The sequence below is a fragment of the Phoxinus phoxinus genome, assembly GCF_949152265.1.
Source record: "Phoxinus phoxinus genome assembly, chromosome: 15".
Lineage (NCBI taxonomy): Eukaryota > Metazoa > Chordata > Actinopteri > Cypriniformes > Leuciscidae > Phoxinus > Phoxinus phoxinus.
In genome coordinates, this window is record NC_136890.1 from 11,845,641 (window position 1) to 11,860,192 (window position 14,552).

At 35.2% G+C, this 14,552-nt stretch overlaps 2 protein-coding genes across 4 annotated transcripts; both read right to left on the minus strand.

The window, feature by feature from the left end:
- Window positions 1–703: 703 nt before the first annotated feature.
- On the minus strand, window positions 704–6,984 carry fmodb (fibromodulin b). Of its 2 annotated transcripts, XM_079637544.1 has the most exons (4): window positions 6,887–6,984; window positions 6,649–6,707; window positions 3,653–4,605; window positions 704–1,985 (listed from the first exon to the last, which is right to left on the minus strand). In XM_079637544.1, the coding sequence occupies exons 3-4, from the start codon at window positions 4,587–4,589 to the stop codon at window positions 1,834–1,836; spliced, it is 1,089 nt and encodes a 362-aa protein (XP_079493670.1). In that variant the 5' UTR covers window positions 4,590–4,605; window positions 6,649–6,707; window positions 6,887–6,984; the 3' UTR covers window positions 704–1,833. The 2 variants fall into 2 exon arrangements, with proteins under 2 accessions (XP_079493670.1, XP_079493669.1); XM_079637543.1 differs by lacking the exon at window positions 6,887–6,984 and having other exon boundaries at window positions 6,649–6,760.
- A 1,660-nt stretch (window positions 6,985–8,644) lies between these two features.
- On the minus strand, window positions 8,645–14,349 carry mapkapk2b (MAPK activated protein kinase 2b). Of its 2 annotated transcripts, none has more exons than XM_079637540.1 (10): window positions 14,019–14,346; window positions 12,971–13,110; window positions 12,688–12,752; window positions 12,508–12,587; window positions 11,817–11,943; window positions 11,665–11,740; window positions 9,922–10,046; window positions 9,753–9,838; window positions 9,504–9,584; window positions 8,645–9,126 (listed from the first exon to the last, which is right to left on the minus strand). In XM_079637540.1, exons 1-10 carry the CDS (start codon window positions 14,235–14,237, stop codon window positions 8,983–8,985), a joined length of 1,143 nt encoding a protein of 380 aa, XP_079493666.1. In that variant the 5' UTR covers window positions 14,238–14,346; the 3' UTR covers window positions 8,645–8,982. The 2 variants fall into 2 exon arrangements, with proteins under 2 accessions (XP_079493666.1, XP_079493665.1); XM_079637539.1 differs by having other exon boundaries at window positions 8,851–9,126; window positions 12,508–12,590; window positions 14,019–14,349.
- Window positions 14,350–14,552: the final 203 nt, after the last annotated feature.

A 14,552-nucleotide genomic window follows, 5' to 3' on the forward strand; every position in this document is an offset into this window, starting at 1 on the left:
AGTGTACTGTATGAGCCATAAAAGCCTTATATAAAATATGATATGCAACAAAAACACAAATGCAAACTTTTGTTTCTTATTTTAAACATTTTGTCTAAATGTTCAATACAATACAAAATATGTTTTGACTATTATTTTATGTCAGGATTTACCAAGGTGAGAATCTTATTTATATACAAGCTCTGCACTTTTAGGTTATTGATATTTATTTAATGCACAATTTCTGTTTCTGTCAAATTAGATGTTTCGTAATGGTGGACTGAAGTTTTAATGTCATACACAGATTTTCAGTTACAATAACTTTAAATGTTGACTTCAAATCAAAGTCAAAAGGTGTATAGGGATTGGAACTGAATGGTTGGGTGAAGTATCTCTCTTTGGAGTGACTCCTCAGAGACCCCAGTTTAAGTCTTAAACTGAATGCTCATGTTCCGCCAGGTTATGTTGACATTTCATCAGCTCCTTTGGGCAGTGTGTGACAAACTTATCTCCAGTAATTAATGTAAACACTGTCCTTGTGGAGCTAGCTCCCTTTAGCTGTCACTGAAGGTCAAGGCTGTTTATTAAACCTAATGAATATGACTGGGATTAGCACATTCTCAGGGGGAAATGTTAAAGTTCATCTGATTAAATATGGCTCAAAAAATTCCCAAGCAACAATGCATCACTATAAACAAATGTACTCTGACAAGACAAGGTTTTTAAAATATATTCCTCTTGTTTTTATTTTATTTGATAGAAATTCCCTATTATTTATTTATCATGGATTTTATTGTTATTAGATAAATGACAATGGCAGTGATGCAAGCTTTGGTCAGGTTGTACAGTGTGTATAAACTGTTGTGGATCCAGGTATGTAAAGATCTTCTCAAGGTATTCATAACATTCTAAAAGGAATTTAACTTCTAGATGTTTAACTTTCCTCCGTTTTCACACATTTATATTTTTTGGTCATCCTCATTAACTTCTCAAATGGTGATCTCAATGCAACTAACTGTCAGGCAAACTTTCTTGTTCCACTGCCAGAAATCGTGACGTATAATTACAAGGCAAAGACCCAAAAGTTTCCCAATGAACACCATTAGTTGTACCATGCATTTACTAAAAGATACACACAGTTAACTATCAAATATATTTTAAAGTAATATTTAAAAAGTACAGCCAAGTACACTACATTCATGCAACTAACCAGCTAACAAAAAATATGTTCTAAGAACATTTAGCTAACGCTGCCATTAAGTTATGAAAACGTTATCTATTAAAGTTCTCTAAACTTTCAGTTTTTTTAGGGTTATCTGAACGGTGAGGGAACAATCCATTTTTATCATTTTGCAATGCAAGTAAAGGTTTTGTGGTAACACCTTGATAACATTATTAAACAGATAACTGAACAAATGTTCTATTAACATTATTATAAGAATGCTAGCTCATAACTTTGAGAGAACTTTGCCAGAACGTTAGCTAAGGTTCTCTGAAACATTCCTGTTAGCTGGGTAATCATTCCATGATTACATGATTACAATCATTACATTACCCATCAAACCCACATTTAACATTCCTGTCCTGATTCAGAAGTAAAATGGATGCAAACAGAAATTCACATTATAAAGGCTTGTTCGTGCCTAAATCAATCAAATGGTAATAAATCATAATGTTATAATCGCTATCCTAACATGTTCTGTTTATATTGGTATAGGCTGATTTCTTTAGTAAAATGCCCCAAAATCACATGACTATCAAATATATAATACAAATGATAACTTGACTCTTATTTGAAAGATGTTGTCAATGGTCATATGAGAAGAGGTTACAGTGGATGGCTTGTTTCCAGGCCTACAGGTCGATGTTGGTTGCCAGACGCAGACAGAGTACAGCTTCATTGGGTATGTCTTGGGCTCTGATTTCATTGGCCTCCAGGCGCAGTACTCGCAGATTAGAGTAATTGTTTGTGTCCACAACTCTGCAAAAACTGCTCACTGAAAATTCTGAAAAATAGGGAAAGCATTAAGTTATTGTCTTATCCAAGCACAGACAAAGCCTAAATAGGGTATGTACAATAAACCATTATGTACAAATGTCTACAAATCCCTGACAGTAAACTGATGCCGTTATATTTATGCCGTACTCCAATCGCTCAAGCTACTTCAAACACGAACAACTAATGGAGTTGCAATGGTCGCATCCGGTGTCGCACAGGTGTGTCACTGTCTACTACATGTGTCATTGTTGTTTCCTGAAGGAACTGTGTTATGTTTTTATCTATTGTCATGTAATGTACTAGAAAGATTAAAATGAAGTTGGCTTCGACTTTGATATCACAAGAGACAATTGATATAAATTTTCACACAATAAATACTGAAATGGTTTGTTTATTTGACTCATGTTTTTTTTTAAGTAGTTTAAGTTTTACTTGATAATGTTTTATTTTTATTTCACTTTATTGCTGAAGTGAAAGCACTTATAAGAGTAAAAAAAAAGTTATAGAAGTTTAAAATTACTGTAAAGCAAATTAATTGAACTAAAAAAATACTAAAACCAATATTTGGTACAAAATATATATTTTACAAAAATGTTTTACCTACAAATGGTATAAAATCAAAGTTATGTCTAAGTTGTGTTCCAAATGTGAATTTGATATCACAAAAACAAGTTAGTCTCATTGGAAAGGTCTATATTTGAAGACTCAAGGTTCTATATTATTTTCTATATTCTATATTATTATGTTTTGTCAACATAATCATTCGTTACATTTATATAGCGCTATATATAAATGCACTATTATATATTTTCTGAGACCTCAAACCGCTTTTACATAGAAGGGGGGAATCTCCTCAACCACCACCAATGTGTAGCGTCCACTTGGATGATGCGATGGCAGCCATATTGCGCCAGAACGCCCACCACACACCAGCTTACTGGTGTAGAGGAGACAGTGATAAAGCCAATCAGTATATGGGGATGATTAGGAGGCCATGATAGACAGTGGCCACTGGGCATATTTTGGCCAGGATGCCGGGGTTCCACCTCTACTCTTTTTTTCGAAGGACATCCTGGGATTTTTAATGACCACAGAGAGTCAGGACCTCGATTTAACGTCTCATCCGAAGGACGGCGCTCTTTGGCAGTATAGTGTCCCCGTCACTACACTGGAGCGTTAGGACCCACACAGACCACAGGGTGAGCGCCCCCTGCTGGCCACACTAACATATCTACCATAAGAAACATAACATAAGAAAAGGTTTTGATTATAAAATAGTTCTGTAAATTTTATAATATGAAACATGACGGAGCCCACTAAAATGAATTTAAGTACTGTTTCCAACGCAATGTCTGATTTAAAAATGGTTTTCACCGATAAATACTGAGGGTGTAAGCTTTGGAATGATACCTAATTTATGATGACTAATATATGATAGTAAAAAAGGCCAATAAAAAAAGAGCGCCAAGCGCCCCATCAATCCTTGATGAATTGAATTGCACCAACTCTCTTTTTTGTTTATGGAAGCACATACGCAATATACATGTCTAATAAATGGCTGTTTTGAAGCATGCCATTAGGACAGGCTCATACTTTCAGGAGAAGATATGGAAATAAGCCTCTGACATGCCTTATGGTCTTTATGTGTAACATTTTCAGGTGTTTTCTCTGTACCTTTGATCTTGTTGGCCTGGAGATACAGATTCTCCAGACTGGTGCTGATAGTGGGAATCCTCTCCAGCTTGTTGAAGGACAGATCGAGTTCCACAAGTGTGCTGACATTGAAAGCGTTGTGTGGAATTCCTCCATTGGTGAGCTGGTTGTGGGACAGCCGCACGAAGCGCAGCTCAGGCCGTTGGCTCAGGAAATCCGCAGGAATGCTGGATATATGGTTGTACTCAAGGTAGAGTTGGCTCAGCTTTGGCGGCAGACTTTCTGGAATCTTCTTCAGTCGGTTCCCTCGTAAGTCTAACAGGGTCAAGGACAGCAGACCCTCAAGTGCGTTACCGAGGTCTTCAATGGCGTTCATTTGGAGATGCAGGGCCGTCAGGTTGGTCATTCCACGGAAAGAGTCGACCGGGACTACCGAAATATTGTTGTGGTTCATGTGTAGATCGCGTAGGGAACGTGGTAAACCCTGTGGAACACGGCTCAGGTTGTTGTTGTGTAAAAAGAGGCGCTCAAGGTTTGGTAGATTAGCGAAGACTTTGTCAGGAAACTTGTCAGAGCTCAGTTTATTTGTGTGCATGCAGATCCAAGCTAAATTTGGAGCATTATCAAAGACGCCATTTGTGATTCCTCTGATCTGATTATTTTGCAAGTATACATACTTAATATGAGATGGTACGAACGGCACGTGCTGTAGCCTGCGGCTGTTGCAGTACATTGCTTTGGGGTAGGTAGAAGGACAGTCGCACTCCAAAGGGCAGTCCAGCACAGGAGGCTCATCCTCTGTACTTTGAGAGGCGAGATTGTTATTGTCGCTACGGCCATAACCATGACTGTAGGCCCGGTTGCGCAGATAACTTAGCCAGGTCAAAGAGTTGGTCTGTTGTGACATGGAAAAATCGACAAGACTTGCCAGCAAAAGCAGAAAAATCCAACCTCTCATTGTCCCTACGAGTTGCCTGTCAAGACACAAATACCAGCCTGATCTCATGAAATGTGTCTCTATAGCACACATATTTATTGTGCAATTTATATGTGAAAATTAGTTTTTACATGCATATGATACGCAGTTTTCGCATGCATATGATACACACTTTATGGTGTATACACACGTACCCCACACCACTAATCCTAGGGTTTACAGTGTGTATCATATGCACGTAAAAAAAAAAAAAAAAGTGTGATTAAATTGCACTATAAATACAATGCGTGCTATAAAGATGCATTTCATGAGATCGGGTTGCAAATACATATGTAAATACTTTATCTTTTCTGAGACCACTAGTGAAAAAAACTTCTGTTTTACAAACAATTTTTTATAATTAAATTAGCAATTTGTCATTAGAAATTATTCATAATCAATTCATGTTGTTGTTGTTTTTTCAATAAAAATTCTTTCAATTGTTATCAAATTATCAAATAGCATTATTATTGTTATTTTTATGTTTTCAAATTTGTATAAATTTATAATTTAATAAGTATTTTTTCATTATACATTATTCATAATTGTTCATTACAAATCATTTAAATTATTATTCACATTATTATTATTGATGATGATGATGATCTTGTTAAAGAGCATATTGTGCATCGATGAAGAAAGAACATTTGACTGTCTGTACAGTCAAATGAATAATTTGTCATGATCAATGTCACACATTTGATTTACTTATTTGATTAGTGACCCTGAAATTTCTTTTTCATTTCATGGCATAATATTTATTTATTCTACAAACGCTCAGAAGTATAAAATCCCATATTTCCTAATGGTCTCAGACTTTGGGACCCAACTGTATACAGTCAGTATAGGCACATAACATTTCCTTGTGCTTCAATATGAGCGGTTTCAAAGAACATTATTGCTGCTCACAAGCCTCAAGGAGCAGACATGCATCTTAAATCTTCCTTACAAGAAATCATCATCATTATTTGCATGTAGTTTGTTTAACAGTATATCTCTCAGAGCAGTGTTCTGGTTAAAACAGACATCATGGAAATTCTCTCAGGTCTGGGCAAGTATGCCACAAGGGATCTCATTTTTTCCTTTGTAAGAAAGCACAATGTTTTGGGGAGTTTTGCCTAAGGGAAGCTTCGGTACTGTTTACAGACATGATGATGGATAAATCCAGCTTTTTGGTGCTGCATGGTGACAGCATGACCTCTGGGGCGATATTATAAACACTACTTATACAGTAAAAGTTAAAAAAAGTTAAATGCTTGTTTAAACATGTATAGTGTTACTAATTTGGTTCAATGAGGGGGTGTTGTGTAACACATTTATGGATTAAGCATACGTTTACGGATGTGTCTAATTGACTTACTAATTCACACTTTAAATTAGGTGTCTTTAACTGTTATGTACATAAAAAAAATTGTTAAGTACAATGTACTTAATGTGTTCATGCTGTATTGCAAAACACTTAGGAACAGGTTTGGTGGTTAAGTTTAAGGGTGGGGTAAGGAAAGGGTCAACAGTGTAATTATTGATGCAATTACAGAAATTAATTACAGATTTTTTTTTTTTTAAATATAAGTACCATAAAAAAATTGTATGCACACAATAAGTGTGTCAAATGATTAATTTTAATGTTAGTACTAGTTAAAGAGACACTTAAGATAGAGTGGGACCGATTCTTGTCTTTCTTCAAAACCCATGAATAATATAAAAATCATAAAGACATGTGTTTCTGTTGATGAAAAAGAACAATATATACTTTATCTTCCAACATATTTAAATGTGTTTTTTAAAACGGTTCAGGTTTTTGGTTTAAGAAGTAAACTTCCTTGAAGAAAATGGCAATAATTACGTTTAATAGAGACTACATTTCCTTAATTCAAATGAGAGAAAGTTCAGAGAGGAAAAAATAATAAATTCCCATTAAAGTCAAGTTATATACCGTATAAACTGCATGGACAAACAAAAAACAATTCTCTTCTTCAGTTTTTATCATCATACAGGCTTTCATCCAACATATCTGCTAAAATAAAGATTAAACACATACCTATGTTTGTAGACTTCGTGGTTTTTCAGTGTCTTTTAGTCTTTTGTGTGCTTCAGTCGCTTTGGAATGAGAAACGTGTAGAAAAGAGGTGGAGAGAGGGTAAATAAAAAAAACATGCTACATGCAAATGTTAAAATAATGAAAAGTTTGTTCTAGCACATAATTAACATTTGTATTACACACACACTCTAATTGTGAAATACATTTAGACATGCAGAAGAAAAAGCATTAACTGTACCTTGTTTTATGTACTCGCTTTATACAGTAGACCACATTCCAATAAACAGAGTTGTACAGCCTTCAGTGCAAAGGCATTACAGTGAGCATTTGTCTGATGCCTCACTAACATGTTACGCTGTGTTTTGTGCCTGAGGCTTTGTGAATATGAGTGCCAAGTGTGAGAAGGCAAAACATCTGCATTTTAACAGCCTGGCTTAGATTCTGTCATGGACGGGACCCCTGCCTTATCATTATCTGAAGGATGAGCCTTTGTGTGCGTGCATTTCTGGAGTATTTGACTTCGTATGACCGGGCATGCTTTACCTGTGGTTTAAATTACAGAGGTTTTACAGGGTTACTTAACATTAAACTATACTGTGAACTCTATTCAAATACCTTGTGTAGTAAAAACATGTCAGATATATGAAACAAATAAAATTGCATGTAAACGTAGCCCAAACGGATCTCTTGCAGTTAACAACTGGCTAGCAATAGTTAAAGCTAAAACATTGTTATATAATTACAAAAACAAAACAGGCAATCCATCAATATCAAAAGGTTAAAAATTAAGAACCCATTATTGACCATTGCAAACGCGTTTTAAATGGTCTTAATGAATGTAATGTGTGGTTTTATGTACAAACTGTTTCAATCAAATTAAGAAATGCCCAGAATACTTGGAAATATTTATGTTTGTTAGTTTTTTTAGTTTATAAAACACCATGGCACATTTAATTATATCATGATGGCTGAACAAACATAATGGGGAAAGTACTCATATGGAGACAATTAGTCATTCATTCATTTGTCACATGGGAATGTTTAACCAGCAGTCATTCTTTAGCTTAATGCAGATTAATTGATACTTGTTTAAATAATGCACCGATGTGTATTTTATAACATTGTGATGTAATGAGGCTGCTGTTTATTAGTTAGCTTATATAACACACTCTCCTGCGTATCAAACACAGCAAGCATTACAAAACAAACAATAATGCTTGGTTAAAAAAAGTGAATGATAAACTGGAAACTATTTTTAAACAACATTTAACTGAATTGACTTGCTACAGTGTAAAAGGAAATGTGATACTTAGCTGACTTTCTGCAACAATGAAATACACCAATACAGCGATACATTACACTTCATTACACTTCAAAAGTTTAGTCAGAGTCCTTAATAAAAAAACTTTTTTCAGCAACATTAATTTGATCAAATGTGACAGTAAAGGCATTTACATTGATACAACATATTTATTTTTCAAATAAATGCTGTTCTTTGGAAATTTTGGGAACACTTTATTTTACAGTCATTGTTAAATGTTTTACATGTAGTTACTATAATAACTATAAATTATGCATAATTACATGCAATTAATCCTAAACCAAACCCTAATCCTAACCCTATACATGTAGTTAATTATTATTATTACTCAGTACTTAAATGTATAATTACACTGTAACACATACACCTTAAAATAAAGTGTAACCCACATTTCATTGGGTTTTTAATAAAAAATGTATTCAATTTTAATATATTATATTTAATATTATATTATATCATATTCGTGAGTGTCACAGTTTTTCAACTTTTTTCAACCTTGATAATAATAATAAATTTTTCTTGAGCAAAAAATCAGCATTTCTGAATGATCATGTGTCAAGGAAGACGTGTTTTTGCCATCATAGGAACAAATTAAATTTTAGAATAAATTAAAATAGAAAACAATTATGTTAAATTAATGATATTTCACAGTATTGCGTTTTTTACTATATTTTGCTTTGGTGAAGAAACTTAAATCTTACCGATCCCAAACTCGTGTGTGCACAAAAGGCATTAAACGGGTTCCAAGAACCAAAACTTAAGAGAATCTGACTGAAAACATATAATACACATAAAATATATACATAAAATAATCATCAAAACTGCAACACCGCAGACACCCTTCCAGACATTAACACAGATATTATTCAGGCTATAACTGCAAACATTGAATGATAAATGGAGAATAAATTAAAGGGTCCATTTTGTTCCCTCATTCTCCAAGTATTATAAAGTGATCTTTCAGATTGTCAGTGTTCAAGATCTACGCATGTGTCCACTTGGGTATTTGTTGGTCACAGTCCTGGTGCTTCTTTCATTGTAGCTGCCATTTTCTTTCTTCTCTTCAGAAGAAGAGGATTGGACGAGTCCTCGATCGCTTTGATCTTTATTTGTTCGTAGTCCACTCTTAATGTTGCTAAGGCGTTAGTCATCTCTTCCTGTGCATTTACACACACAATAGACTTACCAAAATGACTTCAGAAAAGTATGATCATTGATTCTGATGCTCTACAGTTCAATAGTTTGGGGTTGGTAAGATTTTGTGATTATTTAAGAGATGTTAAGAGTTCTCTTATGATCAGCAATGCAGTATTTATAGTATTTTAATCTAGAATACAGTAAAAACAGTAATATTGTGAAACATTACAATTTAAATTATAAAAAAAAATCAGGATTCAAAGGAACAGCATTTATTTAAAAAAAAAATCGTACAATTTCAACCAATTTAAAGCATCCTTGCTGATGCTCATACTAAACCCAAACTTTTGAACTTTTTTCATATTTGAATATATGATACAGAAAACACAAAACAGACCTTGACTTTATCCCAGACATCACTCTCTTCCTTAAGAACCCGACTCGTGTGCAGATGTGTCGGAGGAACCTTCATTGACTTCTGCATAGATCCCGAGAGAGACGCACAAATTAAAAATAACTATATAAGAGCATTATAATTTATCAATCAGCATGCAAAAAAAATGTAATTGCCATTTACTTAAATGTGCTCTTGATCTGCAAGATCTTTGCATAGTCAAAGATTAAAAAATCAAAGGCTAATGCTCACATTGATCCAAGAATGTTTCATGAATTCTGTGATGGTCATTCTCTCTGTAGGATCTGTTTTCAGCAGTTGGCAAATGAGCTGCTTTGCTGCAGAATGAAGAAAAATATCTTATCGCATAATGTTTGTGATGTCGAACAAAATAATGCAGTAATACGTGTTATAAAATTACCTTCCTCTGACACCTGTGACCATTCATTGTTTGGAAATTCATACTGGCCATTCCGTATCCGTTTTCTCATTCCCGGTGAGAGTTTTAAGCCATGGTTTGAGTAGAATGGTGGATATCCACACAACCTAAGAGCATACATGTTGGTTGTGAATTAAAGAACAGTAACATAGCTGTACACTCTAAGAAATAAAGGTTCCAAAAGGGGGTTTTCGTCGCAATGCCAAATAAAAGAACCATGTTCTGTCATGACAGCTCTCAGAGTGTTTGGCATGGTAATGGATATGACAATGTTAAAGCAACACTAAGGAAGATGTTTTACCTTAAAATAATGTTTCCAAAATCGGGTCAGTGGTTCATCAAGTCGGGTGAAAGGCACTTATGCCTCCGCTTTGCGGTGCTCTGCTATAACCACACTATGTAAGATTGCCAGATCGGGTCGCGTTTCTGTAGTTCGAATAAGACATACAGTAAGAAAACTACAAATTTGACTTGCTTTACGTCAAGCGTTACAATAGTCATTATTTTGTTTTTCTTCGTTTCTGATGTCGGAATACATCATACTTTCATAAAATCATTCATCATACTCTACCTTGTCTGTGGACAGCATTCATTCCAAAACCGGTGCTGGATAAACAGCGAGCGTGCGTGCGTGCGACATTAGGCTAAATTATTTACGACAGCGGACAATTCCGCTTCCAACCTGTAGGGCGACCGCAGAGGAAAAGTTATTTGGTGTTGCTTTAAAATGTTTGGTCTAGATCTGCTACGCTGCTGCTGTTATTGCTGCTCCTGCAGAGATATTACAGGACTTGCTACTGCCAATACATCCACATACACACTTCTGTGAGAATGTTAAACATGCTGCTGCTGCACAATATAGTGTACATGAATTACCCATAGCTGATCTACACAGGTGGAGCTGAAAGTGCACTGCAACTCATTGGCTGCTAATGCAACAGGAACCAATCAGTTGTGCCCTGTAGAGAATGATGTGATTATAGATAATTGATTTAAGGAACTCTCAGCCTGCGCCATCTAGAGTTTCATGACAGAACTTTGAATTTGGCTTTCCCAGTAAAAAAAACATTTTTTCTTCAAGTGAAAATCATTTTTATAACATTTACAACCTTTTTCCACTATAAAGAACCTTTATTTTAATGGAAAAGTTCCATGGATGTTAAAGGTTCTTCATGGAACCATAAATGGCAATAAAGAAACTTTATTTTTAAGAGTGATATGAAGCAATGACTAGTTCTGTCATGAAACTCTAGATGGCGGAGGCTGATAGGTCCTTAATGCAAACTGATGATGTTTGGCACAAGCTGATTGGTTTATGTCGTATTTGCAGCCAATGAGCTTGCTGCTTACCACATTTAAATGGCTGGTTAGCATTCACTATAGCAGTTTGCTGCCGAAACCCTCCACCTTCCCTAGCTCCACCTGTTTAGATCTGCTATGGATAATTTATATATGCTATTTATGCAGCAGCAGTATGTCTTACATACTCACCGCAGCGTATCAGCGTATGTATTGGCAATAGCAAGTTCCTGTACTTGCTCTGCAGCAGCAGCAATAATCTACAACAACAGCAATAATCTACAGCAGCAGCATAGCAGATCTATTCAACCAAGACCAAATACATTAACATTGTCATATCCATTACCATGCTAAAAATCTTCAGATGGTTGTCATAATAGAACCGATGTGATGATTTTATATAGCCATCAGAATGTTACCACTCACAGGATGTACATGATGACTCCTAATGACCACATGTCACATGACTTATCATATTTCTCTGGACCAAGCACCTCTGGGGCTGAAAGAGAAGGATTCGCTTTAATTTCATTGTATCATGATACCAAATGAAACTCAAACCTGACTTGTCTGCTTACCCACATAATAAGGTGTATAGCACGGGGTGGTCAAGCAGTTGATGGACGTGGTTTCTTTAGCGAATCCGAAGTCTGTAAGCTTGAGCTGGGCATCCGGACGTTTTGATGTGTATAGTAAATTTTCTGGCTGCCAATTAGGAGATGATTGAAAATGAAATATAAAAATATATTTGTTTATATGTGTGGGAATTTAGCTTAATGATGTGTGTTGTAACTGTAAGCCCTACATCGTTAACTTTTAATATATACATATATTAGGTTCTAGAAGCAAGAAACTAATTTTTCACATAATTTATCATTTCTTCTTTGATAATTTAACACTAACCCAACAAGTAATAAATGGGGGAATCTTCAGGAGGGTTTTTTAATGGTTTTAAATAAGGCCAAATGTTCACAGGAATACAAGCAATTTTACAAAGTGGGTATAATAAAGTTATGCCTTAATTATACTTCAACATAGTGAACCTCAGCCAGAGTTTAAACACTAGCCATTCAGCACTGTTTATGTGTCGTCTTTCTGTCATTTATCAAAAAGGTTTAGTTTTAAATTCAACTAATAACTTTGGTAAACCAGATATAAAAATTTGATCAAACAAACTAAAATACAGTAAAAACTGTAATAACTTTTGAACAGTAATGTATAATTTAATACAATGCAGTCTACTGATGCATAATAATGGCTATAGCTCACCTTGAGGTCTCTATGCGCAATGTTAATACCATGCAGAAACTCGACAGCTTCTCCTATGCTTCTCATTGTTTCTGAGGCTTCTACTCATTGTGTGGAGTGAAAAGGGGGAAAAGAAAAACAAAATGAATAACTGGGATGTGTTTAGTTGAATGTGCATATGTGCTTGAAGAAAGGATCTACCTCTTTCAGTGAAAGCTTGATCACCACGTTCCTGAATATGGCGAAAGAGTTCTCCCCCCTCCATGCTGTAGAAGGAACACATAGTGGGAATGCAGTATCATGATTCATTAATCACACTTTCTTTTTTTGTTATAGACTTAACAAATATTTTAGATATCAGTTAAAAAAAATTAAATACAATATCTCATAGTGACAATAATAATTTTATATAATTTTTTAATTGGCCTGTTTTAATACCCTACTATTTATAACAATTTGATTAAAGTGTGTTAGCAAGCCCTACCACTCCATGACGAGAAGCAAACACTTTTTGCCTTGGTAGTAATTCTCAAAGACATCTTCAGTTCCAACGATATGTGGGCAGCTTGATGCCCTGCAGTGAAGCTCCACTTCCTGTCGAGCCTTAGGGGTGTCCCGCAATATCTGAAAGTGAGCGAAGAGCGTCAAGAACAGCCAACTTCACAGTTAAATTACTCTTTTGCCTCCATGAATTTATTGGAGCATCCGTGACCCCCTTTTACTGTAGGTAAATTGGAGGGCCTGCAGTTTGTCCTGATATCTCAACCTCAGAGAGTCACTAGAATTCTGTCTGTGGATAAACTTATACTCTCAGCCCATTCTGTATTCTCTCCAAATGTACCCTCTCTATTTACTGCCCTGATAACCGTTCTTACTGGTTCTTCTACGGCATTGTTGTGGGAGATAAATGTTTTTGGATCCTTTATTTTTAAGAGTGTAAGATTTAATCTGGGTAAAAAAATAAAAAGATAATTGAGCCTGTATGGGGTTCCACAAATTACCACATGGCATTGCCTCAGAAGAATGTCTTGGCATTTTTCTGAGGAACTTACAAAGTTGAGCTTACGTGCTTAATGGATCCCATGCGTTTGGGAGAACTGAAAAGACTGTTATAGCTCCTCAAGTAACTAATGGAAAATGTTTTGAGGCACCTGAAATATTCAAAGTTCCGTGGGTACATAATAATATGCGGTACCTTTAGATTTTGTAGTGTGGAAATGTTTTTTTAGGAATAACAAATCCCCTTTACCAAAAGCCTTGTAGAAACATATATAGGCTATCGTTAAACACTTCAATATTTACTGACTTAGAATCAAAAAGACCATGTAGGGCCTATATAACCAGGAGATAAATTAATTTAATGAACTGTGAATAACTTATCAATCATAATACAGTAACAACCAAGACTTTAACAAACATTATTGACACTAGTGAGGAAACATTCACCCATTTTTACCTCATTCGCTTCAATATGTAGCCTATTAATTTATGAAGCTGTCAAATATATATACATGAACAAAATAGATAGCTACCTTTAAGGCATAGTGTTTGCCATTTTTCTTCTGGAAAATTTCCCAGACCTTGCCATTGATGCCTATCCCGAGCACTTGTCCTGCAAGCTTATACTCCTCAGTTATTACTTTCTTCTTTATCTTCAGTGTGGATTTCAGTGCAGTGCCAATCTGATGCTGACCCTCTTGCAGCTCACCGGGAAGCACTGCATCATTTTTATTTGCTGTATTATCTACCATAGTGGTAGACGGTGTTTTTCTCTGTGCAGCAGTGAAGACTTCTTAAGCAGCTTAAAGGATTTTAAAGGGATCCAATTAGCAGTGCTGGTTTGAATATATTTAACTGAATGGAAGGAGTCTCACACAGACATCTCTAAATCAACAAACAAACAAACAAACTATAAATAAATAAATGTAATTTTTATCTCACATTTTGGACTTTTTTTTCTCTTATGGAGGTTTATCCGGCAATTCTGACTTTTCCTCTCAGACTTTAGATTAAAAACTCCCAGTTTCGAGTTAAAAAGTCCGAATTGAAAGAGAACTCGCAATTTG